At 34.6% G+C, this 21974-nt stretch overlaps 1 protein-coding gene across 7 annotated transcripts in view; it reads right to left on the bottom strand.

Moving 5' to 3' along the window:
* Positions 1-21974, bottom strand: part of USP47 (ubiquitin specific peptidase 47) — a 58323-nt gene that overhangs the window by 19840 nt on the left and 16509 nt on the right. For 5 of the 7 annotated variants that reach the window (XM_067296134.1, XM_067296139.1, XM_067296136.1 and 2 more), the window contains 13 exons: positions 21203-21406; positions 20116-20229; positions 19158-19296; positions 16850-16946; positions 15993-16138; positions 15074-15153; positions 14081-14230; positions 7523-7618; positions 7274-7426; positions 4576-4743; positions 2360-2491; positions 1152-1228; positions 811-866 (listed from right to left, as the gene is read on the bottom strand). In XM_067296134.1, the coding sequence (XP_067152235.1) occupies positions 811-866; positions 1152-1228; positions 2360-2491; positions 4576-4743; positions 7274-7426; positions 7523-7618; positions 14081-14230; positions 15074-15153; positions 15993-16138; positions 16850-16946; positions 19158-19296; positions 20116-20229; positions 21203-21406 (1612 nt within the window). Of the gene's footprint in view, positions 1-810; positions 867-1151; positions 1229-2359; positions 2492-4575; positions 4744-7273; positions 7427-7522; positions 7619-14080; positions 14231-15073; positions 15154-15824; positions 15862-15992; positions 16139-16849; positions 16947-19157; positions 19297-20115; positions 20230-21202; positions 21407-21974 lie in introns of those variants that run through there. The other 2 variants (XM_067296135.1, XM_067296138.1) reach the window with 2 other exon arrangements.

The following is a 21974-nucleotide window of genomic DNA, read 5'->3' as shown; positions in this document are numbered from 1 at the left end:
AAGGACGATTTTAAGGTTCCTAAGAGCTCAAATCCATTCTTCCGGACACCTTACCTCTTGAGCATTTAAAGAACAAAAAGGGCAGGAGAAAGAAGAATGCATTATAGGTTTTACTTGTATTTCAAAGTTTATGGGGCTCGAGCTATTACAAAAAATTATTCACTGACTGATTTTTTGTGCATTTCATGACATTAAAGTTCTGGCAATCGAACTTTCTACATCCAGAAAACAAAATAGTCTACACTATTCACCAGGCTAACACTAGTAACTCATGAATTTCCCTTTATAAGGGCAGACTGCTGATTTTTTCCTTTAAAAACGTAGCTTTGAAATTACAAATTCATCTCTGGCTCAGTTCTAACAGTTATGATATTAGGAAAATACTTGATTCTGACTGGCACAGCAATAATGTGGTTAGCCACTGCTGTTCGGACTTCATTTCCATAGCCGAGCTTAAAATGGTGGATAGACACAAGGGGGAAAAAACAACAACTTAGTGTTGTTCCCTTCTATTTTGATACTAGTTTGAAAATAAAGTTCTGTTTTATCAAGTTTTTATTTATTACTACATCATTTTGGCTCCCCAAATGTGCTAGTACTCAAAGAGATTTTAAATCAGAAATATTAATGTTTTTAAGCAAAGTGAAGTAACGAAAAGCTACAGAAGGTAGCTTGCTTTGCAAGTTACTTTAGATTATCCTAAAAATACTGATACCATCATCCTCACAAAAATTAGGACTCTCATCACATGTAGAATGTCTTCCTATTCCAAAATAGACTCTTAGTTAGGAATTGAAAAAACACACTTACTTGCATTTCTTGTTGGATCCTTCAGTCTATATATCAGCATGTATGCATTTGTGGAGCTGATAGAAAAATAAAAATAATTATCTGAATTTATCAGGCAAGACAATGTGACCTTCAGAAGTTGGGTTTTTTTTTCAGTAAAGAACTGTCATACATATGTTAGCTATACACTAACCAAAAAGATTTTTCAAAAATAAATATCACATTACATTAGATGATCTGAAACAGTCGTCAGGATAGCTTTAAAACTGTTTCAAGCATTCAACATTATTTTTAAGCTAGCATGTTAAACGCATGCATCTTGGTCATTCATTTGATTATGCTAAAACTAAAGTGGTACTAACCTAGCAAAAGCACTGGAGTAATAACCTCTGCTTCCAGAAGATCCACCGTATGTTTTCTTAATATCTTCCTGAGTTATCTAACAGGAAATCAATTTAACAATTATTTGAGAAACTTGCAATTATCATTTATTCTCATGAGGAAAATTGGCTTCACTCAATTAACACACAATATTAATATTTCACATCTGCTTATTTGCTGAGTGCAAAAAAAATCTTTGTTTTGAAGTGATCTGTCTCTTCATTTTATACTGAACATAAGCATAATCCTTCTTTTTAAGTGTGAACTTCTTAGAAAACATTGGCCAGGTTCTGGATTGTAGCAACATTTATGGATACATTTAACACCTAAAAAATTTCAGCAGGACAGGCATAACTGCACAATCCGAGTTGTAGATCAACAAATACACTTCTCTAACCAAACAGGAAGTACTCTTCACATATATTGCAAGGCAAAATACTAAGCCTAGTGCAGCCTGTATGCAAATAAAGGCTTCTTTATAAACCATCCCTCTCCGAGCACTGAGATCCCATGTGACGTCATGACAACGCAGCACAAAGTCTGCCATTCTACAGCCTGCTTTTTATAAACCTTTCCTTACAAAACAGATAGAAATATTATAGTTAAAAAACCTGTCATGGGAAGAACATGCTATGCTTTTTAATATAGAGAAAGCACAGGGGAAGACAGTGAAACTGAAGGAAAGATAAATGGGAGAGCAAATGGGGGCTAAAGACCAACTGTTCCTATCATATGGACTAAATCAGGATATGAACACCCTAATATCACACCAGGCAGCTAAATTAAACCCAGCTAGCAACTATAGATAGTATGGAAGGGCTTACACTGGAGCCCAGTGGCATGGTAAAACATACAGCTAGCAAATAATGTTGGTACAGTATCTGATAAGCATTGCTACCTGCAAGAAGAGAGCTGTTCTTTTATTTCAAGCACAACGCAAAAATTTGGGGGGGGGGGAGGGGAGGGAGAGTTGATAAACCTCTTGCTGAGTGAAACATATGCACATGGTAGGACATTAAGATGAGAAGATAAAACAAGATAAATACTTGAAACCCCGGGCATAGATTTTGAAAACAAAACACACAGAGCTTCACTTAATACAACTGAAAAAAAAAAAAAAAAAATCACATTACAAATTTAAGCTCATGGGTTCATTTATGGATACAGGAGAAAAAAATACCACTTTTACCTTGCTAACATGCTGATCATTAAAGCTGTACCATTGGTCATCACTAAAAGACTTTATACAGGCATAGTAATGGCCACCAGCAGCACTTCCAGAATGAACCATAACAGAAAAGAGCTCATACAGTAAAGAACTCTGGGGAGAGAAGAAAAACGTGGGGTAAAATAAATTAAGTAAAGAAAAGGTAACCAACAGATCTTTTTAAAACACTTATTTCTAAAACAATTACATGAACCCAAATATATAAATATTTGTATGTTCCTGAACAGAGCTGATATGCTAAATGCTATACAAGAGGCAAATACTGGAAGCAAGGAAGAACTTCCTGTTTTGCTGGTGGGAAGAGAGATAGGGAAGACCAGACAACTTGAGAAAAATCAGAAACAAGTTTTTGAACTGGCTTAATGCATTATTGTTGTTGCTTTTCTGTACGAGCTCTGAACATGAAGGCATACAAACCCAGAAACCTCTACTCCAGTTTATTTACTAAATTTCCATACCCAAAAGGAAACAGCAAGATCATGCAGCAGGACATGAGTTTGGTATTAAGCAATACTGAAATTATTTCTCAGAACTAAATATCAGACAGAAACCGTAAAGGTACCTAGTACAGAATTAAAAAAAAAAACGTAACTCCAAAAAGAAATCACCAACACAACTAACAATGCCCTAAAATTACACTATTCCTAGACCCCAAAATTGTAAGTAAGAACAAACAAGCAAACACCTTGAAAGATTAACTTTTTTGGTTAAGATGGAAAGCAGTCTCGGCACTATATGGGTTCATTTCCATTACATCATCATCTGCCACATTCTTGTAATTCTTAGCATTCAGAAGTTACTTTTCTCTACAACATCATACAAATTTTATAGTATTCTCTAAAAATTACTCAAAACTAACTTCCTTATGCTAGACAGGCATTATCCCCATCTTCACATATGAAACTAAGTAACGATCAACTTGCCTGAGGTACAAAGTTTAGGCTTATTTTGCTATTATGTTTCTCTGCATAGTTCGAGACTGCTTTTCCCCCCCCTTTATACATATTGTTCAACAGTAACACTGCATTCAATCAACACTCTAATAATCTTTCCTACGCTACCCTGAGTTAGTCATCATAAACCTTTAATAGATGAGAGGATGGAAGTAAAAGGTATTAAGGATGTGTCTTCAGTGTTGCATATACATAATTCTAAAAACAATTGTTTGAACAATACTTTTGCACAGAAGTGTTACAAGAATTAAATATTCATAGATTATACAGAAAAGTAATGCTCTGTAAATGCTTAACATATACTGCATCCATCATTAAGATACCCAAATCAAAAAGTAGTAGAAGAGCCCAGAACAGAGCCTGTTGACAGCTAATTTGCCTTGACAACAAGTAATAAAAAATGACCATGAGTTAATCAGCCAAAGGTACTGTCAAAACTAGGATTTGACACTTGTATTACAATACCCTTTCCCTGTTCTAATCAAGTGACTATCAAGTAATTTCTTTCTTTTTTCAGCTAAGGTTGACAGAACACTTATCAAAATATCTCTCAAACAGTTAAAGTAAATGTAAATAGGGACAGAGGTACACTTTAAAATGCAAGCAGATTGTAAATATTTAATGCCAGTAACAGCTGCTTCCTAACAAGCCAGGATAAAAGCTACTGGCCACATTTCAGATTAGTTAACTGAGTAAGGACACACAAAGTATATACATTGTAGAAATCAGCATAAGACTCAAGATTTTACAAGAATTTTCTACTAGCAAGAAAACCCTTGCAGTTTTCTATCTCCAAGCTCTTGGGTAATCTTTATGTCACAGAGAAGGATGAGTGCTATCCTACACTGACTTGCTCTTCAATTTCTGTATATTAAGTCAAGATGACTGAATGAATATTCAACACTTGCAAGACCCATCACCTCATCTACCTAACCATTAAAACAAACAAACAAACAAAAAAAACAACAAATAGATGACAAAGACTGATCAAAACTTTCCAACCCTTTTTTACTAAATTGCAAGACACTTCCACAGCAAAAGTTAGTAGGCCTTTGACATCCTCAAATAAAGAACACTGCTCACAAGACAAACTCATCTTCTATTTGAGGATCTCTTGCAAAAATAAATTATCTGGGAACTCCTAGAGTCTGGCAAGTTGGAAAGGCATTTAATTCCCCTTTTTCATAAAAAAAAAAAAAAGTTAGCAGAGAATTATTTATTTACCTTTTCACTGCTAATTTTAGAAATTCTTTCAGCCGCACTGTTGTTTTCGAGGCAGATTCCTTCATCAACACCATCATCATTAGAAAAATCATTGCTCATCTGATCACTGTGACAGCTGCCTTCGTTCTCTGCTCCACTATCAGTGCAACTCTCAGTCTGAGGAGACTTCTTAAAAATAAGCCAGTCATATTAATACTATGCAGCACTTAAAGTTACATGGAACAAGAAATAACAATACATTTATGAACTGAAAATACCAGGCAACATAAAATGCTTTGTTTCTACTCTTATAACTCATCACTGTGGCATCATCTATATTTTATACATGGTGAGCCTGAGATACACAGAACAACAGAACAATGTTAGAAAGTTACATTTAATTAAGATGTAATGACAAAGAGTATGAAACAGTGTTCCTACAGACTGTATTATTTGAAAGACTCCCAAGTGTCATTAAATATCTGTATTTTCCAATTTAGAGATTCCTGTTCAGCTCCCTGAAAGTTTTTTTTTTCCCCCTCATCTTTGAGTATGCATCATGTAATATTTTGAAAGTTCTACAGTAGCTAAACACATACACAGATGTTCTCATCAGTTTTCCAAGGAAGCACACTTAATCATCAAGACAGTGCAGGAAATGGCTGTGAGATCAGTATTAACAGTTTGTCTATCTATAAAAGGAAAGGTACTTAGTGAATACAGGGTATGTTTATACTACAGCTGCCATTTCCAAATGAAACCACACTGTATCATCATCTCCACGCAATCAGAAACAAAAGTATTTTTTTTCAGCTGCTCAGAGTTATTAATCCTCAAAGGGTTCATCTTAAAGGTTGCATTACAGATGCAAATTCATGTCATGGAATTTAATAAAACTATAATATTGCATTTTGAAATACTGCTATCAGAAAATAAAGGGTCTTTTTTCTTTGCTTGTTATTTTTCTTTAAAAAAAATTATGGAAAAAATTTAAAACCATATTTCAAGATTCCAAACAGCAACTTTTATCTTCTTTGCTATGAAAACTAAATCTAGATCTTCTACACAAGTGGTAACATAGCTGAGGCAAATGTTAAGAAGAAATTTACCTACACAAACAGGGAAAATGTTCGAGATTAAAGATTCAGCGCTCCTTTGGCTTGCTTCATGAGACACCTTCAAACCTGCTCTGATCGATAATATTTGCCTGAGTCTATCCACACAGCATACAACTGAGTCCAGCAAATTTAAGACTAAAACTCCAATCTGCAAAGCAATGAAACCTCCCCAAAATCTAGAGATTTGCAATTCAACCTCAAGAACCGATTTATTTTTTCCTGTTAGTAACCATATTCAATCAACCTCCTAGCTCAGCATTTTAATGTCTTCTGCATGCAACTGCATGGTAATTACTTGGTTTAATACCTGGCAAGCTTACATCAATTACTAGCCTGTTTCATTTACTGCTTAATTCAACCAAATACCCTGAATTGTAGTAGCAGATACCCTGAATACTAATACCCTTGAATACTCTGAATTCTAATACCAGACACTAAATCCTACTATATCTAAAATTCCAAACCCTGTTATAGACAAAATTTATATAGGATTACCAAATCATATATTATATGTCCCCATTAATCAGAACCCATTTGACTAGAAATATTTTCATCAACAGTCAAAGTGTTTTTCCATTTCAATTCATTGGACAGAGTTGTGATACTAGAGTAAGACTGACTAGTGTTCTGTTAGCTTCAAAGCAAGTTGTCACCAACACTGGGAATGCAGTTTATTTGGTAGCACTGCTATTAGCTGATCCTCTTTCTGTTTTCCAACAAACCTGGTTGAGATATTTTGGCCCAGTTCTATTCTCAGGTCAATCATCATTTTCATTTAATCCACCACTAACATCCTGAGATGTATCAAATTATTTACAAGGCATATTTTGCAAACCAAATGTTTTCAAATGTTTTTACAGAGCTAGAAAAGCCTCTTGTACTACTTATAAAATGTAGTATTTCTCTTATTTCTTCCCTACAAGTGTTGGGTAAACACAACAGTTACTAAAAGATGCTAGCAAAGTTACATAATGTTTTCAGGAATGGAATGGGAGAAAAATTCAGTCTTTAAAGCAGAAGAGCATTAAGTACTTTTTGGTGAATATAACTGCACAAAATGAATTTTGGCCAAAAGCAGAAATTAGGCCACAGTAAGTTACAAATCAAAAATAAAATTTTGCAAGTCTCATTTCTACAGCATATACAACATCATGATTCACAGGGACAAAATTAATCATGAATGTTTTCTGGACTAACCTGCGTTCAAAAATTCAAAATTTTACATCATTGCTTGTAAACAGAGCAAATTCAGACACAAACTTAAGAAGCATATTTCATTCTGATTTGCTGGATATGGGGAAGCCTTGAAACTTGTGCTTTTAAATCTCTCGTGAAGATATGTTAAGAAGTCAGGCAAAAAATTCTTCATGGAAGCATGCAAACCTTGCAGTGATAAGCAAACACATTTCCTTTTCAAACTAACAAAAATCCCCACAAACAGATTTTAGAAGTTCAAATAAAACATTGCCATGTCTGAAGAAAACTTTATGTAGATGAATAATATTGCTAAAACAGACTTATTAGACTGACATTTTAAACTTACTTATAAGAGCTTTCAAGAAAGTTAGAAAGAGACTTTTCTCTGAAATTAAGTACTTTACCTCATCTTCAACATCAATGAAAACATTCATGTCTAGCTCCTCAGGAAAAGTCATGCGATCATTGAGTTTAATTCTGTGCATAGTGGTATAATCAAAGTCAAATCTCTTGAGTTGTAATGTCAGCAGATATGGAAAATGCAAGAATCGGAGGCCCTGAACAAAACAAAGTTGAACAGACAAGATTACATCACCATTGTCAGGATCAGTATTTAACAAATAATTTTAACAAATTATTTGGACAGCATTTACCTTTCTTGCATCACATTTCTTCTTACATCTTTCACAAAAATACTGATTGGGGCCATCAAGAATCTCAGGCTGAATGAAAGCATGCAGTGCTTCCTCCTAATAATAAAAAAAATGGTACCCGATTTTTAAAAAATGCTTACTGCGTGTGCATAAACCAGAGCGGTAAATTTACGATGAGATTGCAATCACACACAAATTACTCCAATCACTTAAATCTATGACCAAAGATTCGCATGACAAATCTTGATACAGACGGACACAAGCAGGGTCAGGAAAACATTAAGAGACACCAACCTTTCTACTCAGCCTAAGGGTAAACAGTCAAACCATGAACAATAACAAATTATTCCCAAGTATATTTCATTCAGCATTTGATGGATCCGTATGGTCCTGATTTTTTACACACATTCTAAAATAAAACTTATCCCTGTTATCTTGCACATCACATTCAGTTTAGTCTGTATAATCAGTGTCAGCGTTATGCATATTTTTTAATCTGCTTTGGCCCCGTCATCTCATATTTGTTCTCCCAAACTTTTGAGATGGTTCTTTCCCTCTTTTCTTTCAAGAATAGTTTTTCCAAGCAGATGTCACAATATCCATGGGTTGGCAGGGGAAGAAAGTAACTTTATTGACAACTTTCACTGATTCTCATTGCCTGAAGACAGTCTTGGTCCCATTCTGCAAAGGGACTTAAGAAGCTACTTTTGAAGGAAAAAAAAAAGTATATATATATACACACACATATAAATATATATATATATATATTTTTTTTAAGTGAAAGGGGCAAGGGGAAGAAGGAGGAATTGTTGAGCTTTACTCCCAATGTAGTGAAAACCATATATGGCCATCTGCTATGAACATATAATTAGCTTACTAGCAAAAAAACTTTATGAAGTAACTGACCAACAACAAGGAGTTAAGTCCTCCAATAGCTGCTTAAAAGATCTGCTTTAAATAGGAGTTCAATAATTTCTACCTTCCTCCTCAAAACAGCAAGGAATAGTCCAAACAACCAAACTGACCATTACTCCTCCCCTTAACATTGTTTTCATCAATAATATTGTACAAAACCTGTATATACTTGGAAAGAAACTTGTTCAAACAAAAGCCACTAAAAAACTGTGATGAGCTCAGTAAATTACTTTACCCCAAGATTTTTCAAAGTTAAAACCTCTAACCCAGTTAGCTTGCAAGCTGAGAGCAGACTGGGTTTCTGAACTCCGAGTGGTACTCAGGAGTTTTCTGTTCACCAGCGGAGGTTAAAACAGAAATACCATTGGCATGTTATTTAGATGTTCGGTTTAAAGAGAAGAGGACCAACACAAACAATGCTTTGAAAATCATCATCTATTATGATGGAGTGCAGCTGTTCCCTGAAATCTGAACACATAAGAGGGGCTTAACTGGGCAAAGCAAACTCACCAGTTGCAAAATGGATGGCACAGAACTTAATATTACTATCTAAATCAGGTTGCTGGATGAATCACACTTTGGGAGAAAATCAAGGCTACGGAAAGGTCTTCAAAAAGCCTCCAATTCATCCCTTCTCCCTCCATTTCTTTCCGAGAATTCAAGCAAGCACTAAGAACAAATAACAAAACAAATGTTTCACAGCCCTTGCTTTTTCTGTATGAAAAAAAGCTGTTCCTAAGAGGAGTGAGTTTACACAAAGATTGGACTCACAAGTACTCACAAATGAGAAATGTGCTGAACCCATTAAGAAGAGCACAGAGAAGGCAGTCATCTCGCTCTACTATTTTTGTATCCAAACAGAAAAGCAGTTTGCCTCTGAACAAGCCTGAAAGCACAGTTCTCAGGCAGAAAGACTCTTTAGATACATGAAAGCATTTTAAAAAGTTCAAATGAGGCTGCTGTCTACATAAATGTGCTTCTTAAATACTACACAGGCTGAGTTGCTTTTTACTAAAGAGCAACAAACAAGTAGCAAGATAACGTACTGAAGTGTGAGGAAGCCAGGAGACTAAGGGAGACAACGCAAGCCATAACCCTACTTAAATGAGGCTGGGGGCAGGGGGAAGGATTAGTGCATTTTGACTGTTCTGTAAACTTTACAGATTAAAGGTTTACAGGTTAAAGAAAGCTTTACAGGTTAAAGAATATTCAGAACTATTTAATTGAAAGCAAAAAAAGTCAATAACCAACATGGAAAACACCAAATGTAAAAGGCATCATTAATGGCCACAGAAGTGTCTCTTTGAAGCAAACTGAAACAAATGCCTGTTAAGACAATGTAAATATATTTGCAATGTTCACAAAAAAAAAAAGTTGTAATTCACTCATCAACAAACTATATATGAATGATGGGACAGAAATGATCATGTAAACTCACGTGATGTGCAATTTAACAAGGAACCACGCTATAAATTTTTATGTGTGGAAAAAAGTGATGTTCCTACAGACCCCCAAAAACTGAATGAAGTATCACGAGATATAGTGCATCACGCTTAGTGATTTCATTGCTTATCACCAATAGAGTGAACCGTACTTTGAAATACATCACTAATAATCTTAAGAAATTCATTATTTTTGAGCTACATAAATATTCACATATCTTTCAACCTTTGTATGAGGACTATATTGCTGTTCTTTTTGCCTACTCCTTTAAATCTTTTCAGATTTTCTCCTATGTAATCTTTACATCAAAGTCAATTCTGCTGATTAGGATTATAATGCAATTCATAGTCTAATGCACTTCATTTTCTACTCTAATTACTCCTAGTTCATTCAGTGAAATCAATGATACATTTTCTACTCCACACATTTTATCACATGACCCTTTTTGCACAAGTGCACTTCCAGAAAAAAGTTGATCTCTGAAGAGGTAACTGTTATGCAGTCTTATACCAACTAAGCATTTCCAACTTTACCGACACACAACTTCAAAATATACCATGAAAGACCAAGCAATAGGTTACTATGAAAAAAAGCCATTTAAACTTTTTATGGTTAACCGAATCAAAGAACAACAGGATGGCAGCGACTTCTGGAAGTCATGTGATCCCAATCCCTGCTCAAACCAGGTTGAACTTAGAGCAGGTTGCTCAGGGCCTTGTACAGCCAACTTTTGAGTATATCCAGGTCTTAATTTTCTGATCATCAGACCCATAGTTCTTAGCATATTAAAATGCCATAATAAGCAGTCCAAATTAATCGCCTTGCTAGAGAAGGGCACTTAGGACACACTTTTCTCCACAAAAATGCATTATGACATAAGTCAGTTGCTTGACAGGTATTTTATTGCAAAAGCATTTGTTTAAAACCTGTGAAAAGGAGCAGTAGAATCTTTACGAAAAGTCATCTAATAAATAGAACTTAGGCTAGGCTATTCTTCGGGGAAAAAACAAAAAACAAAACCCTACAAATAGATGTCCATCTCAGATTTTCAGAACTCATCTAGTTTTTCAGTTCTCCTCCTCTCCCTTTGCCAATCTACATGCCCAAAGAATACACAACTAAAAGCAAAAGTTTATTATTACCAGGCTAGCTTTGCTTTTAAGACATTAACCATAAAGAAAACCATGAGTATCACATCATCCATATCCTAACTTTCATTAATAGTTTTTGTTTGGCAGTAACACCACATTCAAATTAAGTTTACACAGAAGGAGTCCAAATTCACCTCTGCCCAAAAAATGCCTACTTGCATCCATACTTAGGCCCTCAACAGAAAAGCTAGCACACAGAAGACTGAGAGCACTAGCAATACTTAATGAAACAGAACTGCATTTACTACATCTCTAGAATAGTCTACCACTATTATAAAGCTATTTCCATTCTCCCTTAGTAAGATAATTTTAGCATGCCAGCTAGTTTCCCATTGTACCCACTCTTCTCTCAGCTATTCATCTTGCAAAATCTTGTCTTAAGTCAACAAGACCTAAAAAGAAGCTAAAAAGCTTCTGTCTAATGCTGTCAAATTCAGGCATTTACACAAAAGATACTACTATTTATAAAACTTACTGTGAACTGTTGTTCCTGTTTACCCACCTAAGAAAGATTTTAGGTCTGTATCTCTACCAACCTCAAGAAGAGACTGATACATTGTGTTTAATGGTTTTTAAACCATGTCCTTGAACAAAGCCGTTAGTCACTGAAGAAGCACTTATATGACCTTGAGATGCATGCTGACAAGATCCCAGTGCCCCAGAGGTGCCCTAATGAACTTAAAGCTATGCTACATGACATGAACTTGGGGGGGGAGGGGCGCACAGAGGGGGGAAAGGGAGGAGGGAAATCAGAAAAAAATTAAGATTCAGAACTCAAACCTTAAAAACGTACTGAATAATTTTAGAATTACTTTGTATTAGGAAATAAAGGAAATATAACATTATCCTTCTCAAAAGTTCTTCAGTGTTCCCATTTATTAAAAAAAAATAATACATACATATATTTGTATATAAATGCAATGTTTCAGGTATCTACTTTTTTTGGCAGTACACAATGTCGAACAGTGGGATAATAAACTTTACTTGGCATTCTACAGATTAACCTTACTTAAAGCTTGTATATCCATTCTCTCTTTTTAGAAAGTAATGGAAAATCACTTACCTCTAACTAGAGTTCTTTGAAGGTAGTATCCTCCTTAGATCCCCTATCTTGGGTTGTGTCGCCTGCTGCAAGTTCCCTCAGGAGCTGACTAGCAAGGTCTAAAAAGTTTTACATTCCCTTCTATAAGCCCTATTAGCGCATGTGTGAAGTTTTTGATCTCTCACTCATACCCTTTCACCTATACCTACTAAATCACCACCTATGGATCAATGGAGGATACTACCTTCAGAGAATTCCATTTAGAAACAGGCGATTTTTCCCTTCTCCAAAAGCAAGTATCCTCCATATCTCCCCACTGTTGAAGACTACAAAACTAAAAGTGACATCCGCTATAGGTAAGACAAATGCAGGGAGGAGAATCAACTGAATATAATCAGAATAAGAATTAAAAATAGCTCAAAAATTGAAGCATCAATACAAACTGCAACCGTGTAACTCTCTGTAACAAAAAAAAAAAAAAAAAAAAAATCTTAAAACTGTTTTCCTTATAGTATAGCAAACCCAGTAAATGCTGATTTACAGGACAAGTTTCAAATGTTACTGAAAGTAATCTGTTCTTAATTGTTCCTGTGTTTTTACAAATATACAAATATTCAACTTTTTTTTTTTACATCATTCTGCTATAAACTTCTTCCCTACCAAAGAAAATAATTTTGATTTGAGACATATGTATGATGCATTGTTAAATGCAGAATGCAATTATGAAATGAATAAAGTTTTCATTTTCTTTAACAGATCAAAAAAGTCTCTGGTCATTGAATAAAAATTACAATGAAAAAATCTTGTTTTAGTGAATATTTCTAGAAATGAGTTTTAAAGGTGAAAAGGGAAGCCAGTTATAAGACACCAGTCTCTATAACTGGAATTGCAGCTCAAAATACAGCTTCAATTAGTTGGATGAATACTAAAAAATTTCAATGCAATCTTAAAAAGATTTCAAAAGATTTTACTAACTTAATTTTTTTGTGTGAGATCAGTATCCCTCATATCTTTACTACTCCTCAAAATTGGCATTTAAAGACCTAAAGCATGAAGCACTCTGAAGCTACATTATAGTTTAATCTAATTCTGATAATTCTTAACAAAATTACCGTTAAGAATGACAGACCATTAGTGCTTTTAAAAAAATAGTGCCAATGTACTAAATATGAAAGGCACAAATACTTTATATACAATAAATAATCCTGGTAAGCCAATTACCCAACATGTGATTGTTTAAAACAATCTTTTCCCCAAAACTGTTGTTTGATGTTTTCTCATTCTTTCTTTCTCATAACTTCATCTCCATATTACAGATATTTTAAGCCACAACAGTGGAATTTTACAGTTTGTAACGACTTCTTTGGGGGAAAAAGAAATACACTTTCACAAATTTACTAACAAATTTATGTGCTTGTCAACATCAGCAATACTGGAGCAAAAGCAATCAAGAATATGGATGTACAACAGGATTTTGTGTTATCATCATTATAACTTGCTTGTTAAAAGCATATTGCATTTAAGAAATGAACTTCAAAAAGTACAGCAACAACACGGCAAATAAACTAAAAATTCCAAGTTAATGTTCTGTTCTTTCGCTAACGTTTTCAACAATGCTAAGAAAATTTTGGAGATGTGCCAATAAAGAGAACAGCCCAAAGAAAACTCAGTGATCTCACAAAAATAGCTTGGGTAAATTCTTGAGAATTTTATCAGGAAGAAATTAATTGATGACTGCAGCCCTAAGGCAATAAAGTTGCATTTCCCCTCCCCTTATACATGCACCAGTAGGACTCATTGAAGGGTGAAAGAAAAAAAACAAAACAAAAAAACAAAAAAAGCAAAAAAAAATCTTCTAGAACTTGCTAGCTGGTTCACTGCACAAAGACGAACACCCCAAGATGGAGTATCTAGGATGATACTTACCACGTAACAAATTATACCACTGTCGCATTATGTATTCTATGTGTGTATGGATGCACTATTAGTCAGCATAATAGTACACACCACGCTAGCAAATGCCTGGTTGGAGCCATACGGCCGGATGACCAAAGGAATATCCAGGTAAGTGTCGATTCTCCAGCTTTCATAGCCACATTCTAGACATCTTACATAGTCTTTCAGTTTGCCTTGATACAGCTGATTTATCAGATCGGCCTGAAACAAACAAATGTTCAACACAGCTTGAAACAAACTGAACAGAACATATTTCTCTTCTTCAGTTCTACAACAAAATGCCTTTTTAAATAAATTTTAATTGTACAGATATGTATTCAGAATATATTTTCCTAGAAGGACATTCATTTCTTCCTGTTTCTCCTCTTTTTCCCTGCCCCATCCCCTGCAAATCAAGCCAGCTTCTGTAAGTATATGCAATTATGTTACATAAGCTTCACTGTATACTTCACACTAAAATTCTAAGAGAGATTACAAAACTACCAAAATCAGGGATCATATTGAAAACAAGCATGATTTTGCAGGTACTGTTAACAAGTTAACTGATTGCAGTCCTCTTCCATGTGTAGGAAGGCTAGTTGACGAAAAACAGAAGAGCTGTTTGTCCCTCTACAAACCTGAAGACTGGCCCACAACTAGGCCACTCATCAGAATATAACATGTTATGAATATTCCCCTATCTTTCTCCTACATTAGGAGAAGGGGCTTGAGCTGAAAGAGCCCACAATGCAGCCTAAAAAATATTGACAGTGAGGAAATCCCCACAGAAGGAGTTACACACTCACTTTCTGCACTTCAAATAAAGACCAAGAATCCAGACTTCAGAATATTCCACTTTTAATTGGGGAATGAAAACCTAAGCAATACTCTCTCAAAAAAATCTTACATTACAGTAGCCTAAATAGTGCCTCAAAAAAGAAATAAATGGCAACTATTATAGACTTCCAGTAATCTGATACTTAAAATTCAGAGTCAACATTTTTCACGATCATCATCCCCCAAAAGCATCCAATATACCCCACCAAAAAGTTTTGACACAATTACCTGTTCTGTTTGCTTCCATTTCTGCTCCAATGCATCAAACATGACTCTACAAAGCTCCTGCACATCATGCTGTTGCCATGCTGTTAGAAATTGAAATTAAGAAAAGTAAATTAACCGCAATATTACCTGTAGTCTAAAAATGCTTCTTAAAAAGCTAGTAATTTGTTTTCAAATCTGTTCCTAAAATACTATTTACTATGTCGTACACGACTGGGCCACTGTTCAATTCCACAAGCAGTTACCTCTCAAATTGTTAAGTCAGAACAATGAGCAGCCAACTTGCTCACAATGTATGTGCACAAATGAGAATTCTGTATATAAGCATGAATAAATACATAAATAATATGGAAATGCTACTGTTCTAAGTTATAAAATAAAATGGCCTTGACTTGTTTCCCACTGTGTGCTAATTCTCCAAAATTCAAATTTATTTCCTTGCAAGTGTAAGGACACTGAAATCCAATTCCTTATCATCACATTAAGTACTCCGCAGGGAGGAAAAAATATCAGCACGTTATGGCGCAAAACTACAGTGCAGAAGTGTCAAAAAAAAATGTAGTGTTTGATTTTATGTAATTCTCCATATTATTTTCTACTTAAGTGTAACGTGCATTTGACATTTGTACTTCAGAAGAGATGCAAGTTTCTCATAAAGAGCTACTTCTTCAAAATAATTAATAGCTGTAATGATAGCTGAATTACAAAAATGTAGTGTTTTTTAATTTAATGGCCTAAAACTTACAGAACTCACTTCTTAAAAATGAAGTATCCATTTAAGCTATTTTGTTTCCATTGAAGTGGATTGTAATAATTCTTTTTAATTATTCAGGTATTTTTCTATCAACAGCAGTTTAGGCCTCTAATAGGCAACTGATGACGAAAAGATAAAAATCACATAAACTTAATAGCTGCATATTACCCTCACTACTATCCCACCCAAAGCTCCGTGTAACATCTGTTGTTTCAATTGCTCGTTTTTTGCTGGTCTGCAGTAAAACAAATAGTCTTTGAAGCTGGTAAGGGATGCTTGTCACTGGATCCTCTTCGGATTCTTCAAATTCCCATCTATTTGCAACATAAGATATTTGACAATTAAAAATGCTTTGAAAGTAAGATTCAAAAAGGCATTTAAAATGAGCATTTATTACATTTCAAGGTGTTTGCTGGATAACAGAGGTTAACTGAAACCCTCTGTCTTGCAGAAAGTTAAAATAATTCTTCTTAAACGAAGTTTCTTTTCATATCTGTAGTGAACTACAATAGTAAATACACTCTTCAAGTGTACCAATCTAAAATATAAATAAAATAAAATAATTTGGAAACCATTCACTGCACATATACAGACATGAACTGCACTTAGTATCAAACTCCATTTCAGGTTTAATGCTTTCAAGACGGGACAAATTCTTTAAAAGACTGGCCACACCACACACCAATAACATACCTGAACACTCTGGTAAATCTGATGCTTTCAAGCGGGTATAATTTACAGCAGCCTATCCAGCTGACTTCAAGTCTTAAAAGAAACGAACCTTTTCTTCAGGCAAATTTCTCCAGTCATTCTCCTGCAATCTATCCTTCATCTGTTATCCATACCACTCTATTCATTTTGGAATCAAGGATTGCTACTTAAGTTCAGATGCATTTCAATACCCAAACAAGAAAGCTTTGACATGAGAAATCCATACAGCTCTCCTACCAATATATACCAGGACAGATGTAATACAGATTTTCTTACTACGAATTTAAGAACAAGTTTTGATCGCACATACTCACTTGTATAATGCATTTCTAAATTCTGGAGTCATGAAAAGTGTTTGTAAAAGGCTGTTCAAGTAGCAAGTCATTGCTTGATTTACTAGCCCCACATAGCCTATAAATACAAAAAGAACGAGACTGAAATACTGTAAAAGATAGGAAATTACTTTGAGAATGAAAATATATTTGACTAGAAAAACAATACCATGATCTTGTTTACCTAAGAACTGCATCCAACTGTTGTCATTAAAAATGGTTTTACACTATAAAAATTGAGTATTATAATTGCACACTTCGGAGAGCAGTAAAGAATGATAGTTTACATGTTACACATATAATTTCCTTGAATTACATGAAGCTATTTTAATGATTATGAGTTTTTTCACAATAATAATAACCAATATTTTATGTCAATCCCTCAACAATTAAGACATAGGTAACACTGTAAATATTTTAATTGTTTTTACATATTTTACTGAAGAGTCCAGAATTTAATTTAAAATTTTTTTTTGTATTTTAGCTTACTTATTGCCTAGACGTCAACTAAAAAATATCCCAATTTAAATATAATTTGTATCCGTATTGGTTTGTACAACCATCTCAGAACTACAAATCAAAAATCTCTAGCGTGACCATGTACTTTAAAAGATGCATGTATCTTAAAATCTTCTCCCATAATAATCAAGACAGCTGCTAAAATCAGCATCACATTTTTATTAGCTGATGAAAGAAATTATTTACTTATATTACTCTTACTATCATTTTGATGTTGTCTCCAAAATATGTAACATTAATCATGATTGATAAGTGAGCAGCATATACTGAAGCACAGTGTAATAAAGAAATTAAATATGCCCATTTATATTTTGAAGCTCTCAGTAAAACTAAATACTAAAAACATCTCAATTTCATATTGGTAATAAAAAGGCAGCCACTCCTTGCAAAACACAAAGATCTTCTGTGAAGAGTCTAAGTTAGGACATACATATATATTTTTTTTATTACTCCAATCTATACAGCTTCTCTTTTCACATTTACATTTACGTATGTGGCAGATAAGTACACTTAACTGTCAAAGGAAAAATCCTGAACAAACATCAATTGGCATAATAGGAATATTTTATTTGTCCCTGCTCAAAACATTAATATCAGCTACTGGTCTTACTACTGAGTTATAACTTTATGGGCACATCATAGTGCACGTGTAAGTGCGGAGCGTAAACAGTTTTTGCATCACGCATATTGCAGGACTCAGACTCATAGCTGAATAAATGAGCACACAAGGATTAAAAAGAACACTACTAAAAACCAAATGAGTGAGTGGTGGTAGAGAATATAGGTAAAAGTATGAAATCAGAACATAGGAGAGTATGAAACTTGAAGCGGACAACAGTCCCAACTAAGTATTTCATTCTCGTGGTGTCACAATCCCAGAATGAAGCAGCTGTCAATCTTCAGGTACAGTTGGTTGGTATTTTGGTAGAGAGCAAGAGAGAGGACAATAAAAAGCTTGAGGACAATTCCAATCAGCTTTCATTTTCCCTGTCTCCTCCTACTCTCAGGAAATCTCTTCCTTCTGACAACCACTTACTCCATAACATTTCCTTTGAGCCAGCAAAGGGATGGGAAGTAAACAGAGTAAAAGGCTGCAGTGCCCAGACTGCAAGAGATGGCAGCAAATGCTGGACAGTTAGGCAGAGGTTGTCTTCTCCTCTCTTCTGCACAACAGGGGCACCCAACCCAGTGGGATCTGCCCTGGCAGAGCTTCACTTCCCTTTCCTGAGGGAGTCCCAGCTTGCCAATAGGAAGCCAGGCAGCAGAGGGATGAAATCTCTTGGGGAATTGCAGTGCAGGCAGAGAAACTGGAAATGGAGATTGCAGAAGGAAGATTTGAGTAACACCGGAGTGCAAAGATTTGGGAACAGTCCCTCTTTAAAAGGGTGTTAAGTACTCATTAAGCTCTCAGTGAACATGCAGACATTGGAATGAGTATTTTTGTGGTAATACAATGTTGGCTACTCAACTTGGGATGTGGCAGCAGATTATTAGAGAAAAGAAGAGGAAGTTCCCTGACATTAAGACTTTGAATTGCATTGTCGCAAGTAAGAAGAAAAAAAATGTGATACAGATCTTCTGTTTTCAAAATGATATGAGAAGATCCCAGAAAACGTGATGGAAAAAATGTACTAGTGTGGTTTTTTTGGTTTTTTTTGTTTGTTTTTTAATAAACTGCAATTTCTTCCAAAAATCCTAAAGATGCTGCTGTTTGAAAATACACTGAAACAATTACAAAATAGCATTGCCTTTACAAGAGAGAAAATTATACCTGTCTCCGATTTGCTCAGGACTGAAGAATAAGAGTAGTTTTGACTGACATAATCATTGGTACAGCCAACAGAGCCTTCTCTTGGAAGAGGCCCTATAAATCTGTCTTGTGTACTGTCATCTGTTGTACCTGACTCCTCCTAAAAACATAAATATAATTATTTTATGGAAAAATTAAGCAACACATTCTTCACCAAAGCATCTTTCTCTCTCACAGATAAGAAATTAATTTTGTTAGTGTATCACATACCAAAAGTTTGGAAAAAGCAGGTTTACAGTTGCATGTGTAACTTAAATTCTGCTCTAAAAAAATCCTCAACCCCTTGAAAATGCATTCTTTTCATTAGTGGAAGCAAATGCCCTTTAGAAAAGAAGCAATATACTACTGCACAATCAAATACAGTACTATAATGCATACAACAGACCAGTCTGCAAGACCAGTTTAGCATCTCTTCTTACTAATGCTTACTAATCTTTTTGCACTTTGAGGGGGAAAAAAAGAAAAAAAGTAAAATTAGAAGCAGATAACTCTGCTGTTGATACAAGACTGTCCTTATTGAAAACTGTCAGAGCAGCCTAACATTACTTTCAAACACCCAGAGGAAAAGGATTGAGTATATGACAAAACTTCTATTGTTTCTAAACAAGACTAGTTAATTATATAATCTTAGAAAACTACTTGTAGCAAAGCATTACATAAAAATTTTACAAACATGAATAAAAAGTGACAGCAAATGATTACTCATCAAGGTAAGGTACTCTTACTCAGGAGAGACCAGAAAGTATAAAATACTAGTCTAAAGAGATCTGATTAGAAGGCTCCTGAAGAAGATTATATGAAATGTATAACCAAATTTCATTTCATGTTAAGACCTTATAATACGAGCAATACTTCGGAAATACATCTTACCGCCCTGTCCCCGCAATAGCTTGCATAATTTAGCAAAGATTTTACTTACCGACAGTATACGAGGCTGTTCACCATCTTTGTCCGTCAAATGCAGAAAGTTCTTCTTCCCTGACTCAAAACCAGCATCAAGAATACTTTTGTCACTGTTTTGCTCTATTGGAGCCTGTTAAAAGAAAATTAAGCATTTTTTTAAACCAAATTTACGTGCAATTACAGATTCTGTCTAAGTACATTGCTTCAAATAACTTCTGGAACACTATGATGAAATATAAATTAATAATAATTATCCAGTATAAACAAAACATACTCATCATTAATAATGGAAAACTTGGGAACAGTTTAAAAGACAGAGTAAATTTAGTATTAAAGTACAGTTTAATACCTAGAAATTGGTCAGTCTATTCATGAGACAAGACACTGGTCTACAAGTTTTTTGCAGAAAGCCAAATGATCAAGCACCCTATATAGCTTGCATACACCTTTTTTTAGAAAAAAGAATTGAAGTTGAGCAAGCATAAACATGGCTTGAAATAAATGTCTATTTCAAGTTCTATAATGTCTATTTTTTAAGGGGTCTTATGAAGCTTTTTATAGGAATCCACAGGAATCTCATAACTTAAACCAACCTTGATTTATAATAAAGCACAGTAATAATATCTTAGACATAATTATTTTGTATTATAAATTCAAGTGGGTATAAAAAGAAACTAGCAAAGGCACTACAAACCATGTTTCTGTTGAGAAGAAAATGTTTCTCAAAAAAAGACCACAGGAAACTGAGAAAGGAGGTTAATTACCATAGATATTGTCATTAAAAATAAATACTAAGAGGGGAAACTAGAATGACATCTGAATGATCACAGTTTCTTTTGCTCAATGTTAAATAGGTATATCAATTAAGAGAGCATTTTGAGAGTAAAAGGTAAATATTATATAAAATAAATTCAGCAAGTCAACATAGTAGTGTTAGCCTAGTCTGATGTACCTATTACAAATTTTTACAAGAATTAAATGAGAAAATTTAACAGCACTATGTGCTATAAATAGTGCTGTTCTAAAACATGAAGATTTGAATGTTTGCTATCAATAGGAACTTTTAAAAAAAGAGGGGGGGGGGCCACACACTTTTGGCATACCATATCAGTTACGTTATCTCCATTTCCCCACACTAAATCAAAAGTTCCATTCACATAGCCCACTTTTGAAGCCACATCTTCAAACAGCCTTTTAAGTGGTGTGGAAGCTGGCAGGTTTAAGGTAATACGTTCATTCACTGTCTTGGAATTTGTGGTATCCTGTACTATACATAGCACTCTGGGCTCCTCAGCAGCACTTTCTATCTGAAATGACAGCAGACAACAACTCAGTGAGTAAAATGAAGAACATTTTAGAGTTTACTTGAAAAAAATCATGACAAAATTTCACTACAATGACATGTGGTATACTTTTACAACCTAAGGATTCTAAAATTGTATTTGTTATGCTTGCTTTCAAAAATAAAGACCCTTCCAGTTCTGGGAAATCTACATAGAAGTACAAATCCTTTTCATAGAATAAGGAATTTGGATGGGTGGGTCAGTGCGTAGAGAAGTAAGTGCTCAAGCTTTGCACAGAATTTCAGCCATGAAATTGATTAAAACAAACAAACAAAAACTCCAGCCCAAAACAACAAAACTACCAAACTGCTTCAAACCAGGAACAAACTTTCAAATCATCACTTCAAGCTCATGTTTTCCTTTAGCATGGGCGTAAAGGCTGCTCAGGTAGAAATATGCCTTTTGCGACTCCTGGGAATGCAGAACAAAGGATCTGCAAACTTCCAATAATCTTGGAAGCCAATCATTAAAACAAAAAAGGCTTTCAGTCAAGCCACCATCAACTTTCTTCTACCAAATCCACTGCTGGGTG

The sequence above is a fragment of the Apteryx mantelli genome, chromosome 4 (assembly GCF_036417845.1).
Source record: "Apteryx mantelli isolate bAptMan1 chromosome 4, bAptMan1.hap1, whole genome shotgun sequence".
In the NCBI taxonomy this organism is placed as follows: Eukaryota; Metazoa; Chordata; class Aves; order Apterygiformes; family Apterygidae; genus Apteryx; species Apteryx mantelli.
This window is presented reverse-complemented; position numbering and strand designations above follow the sequence as displayed.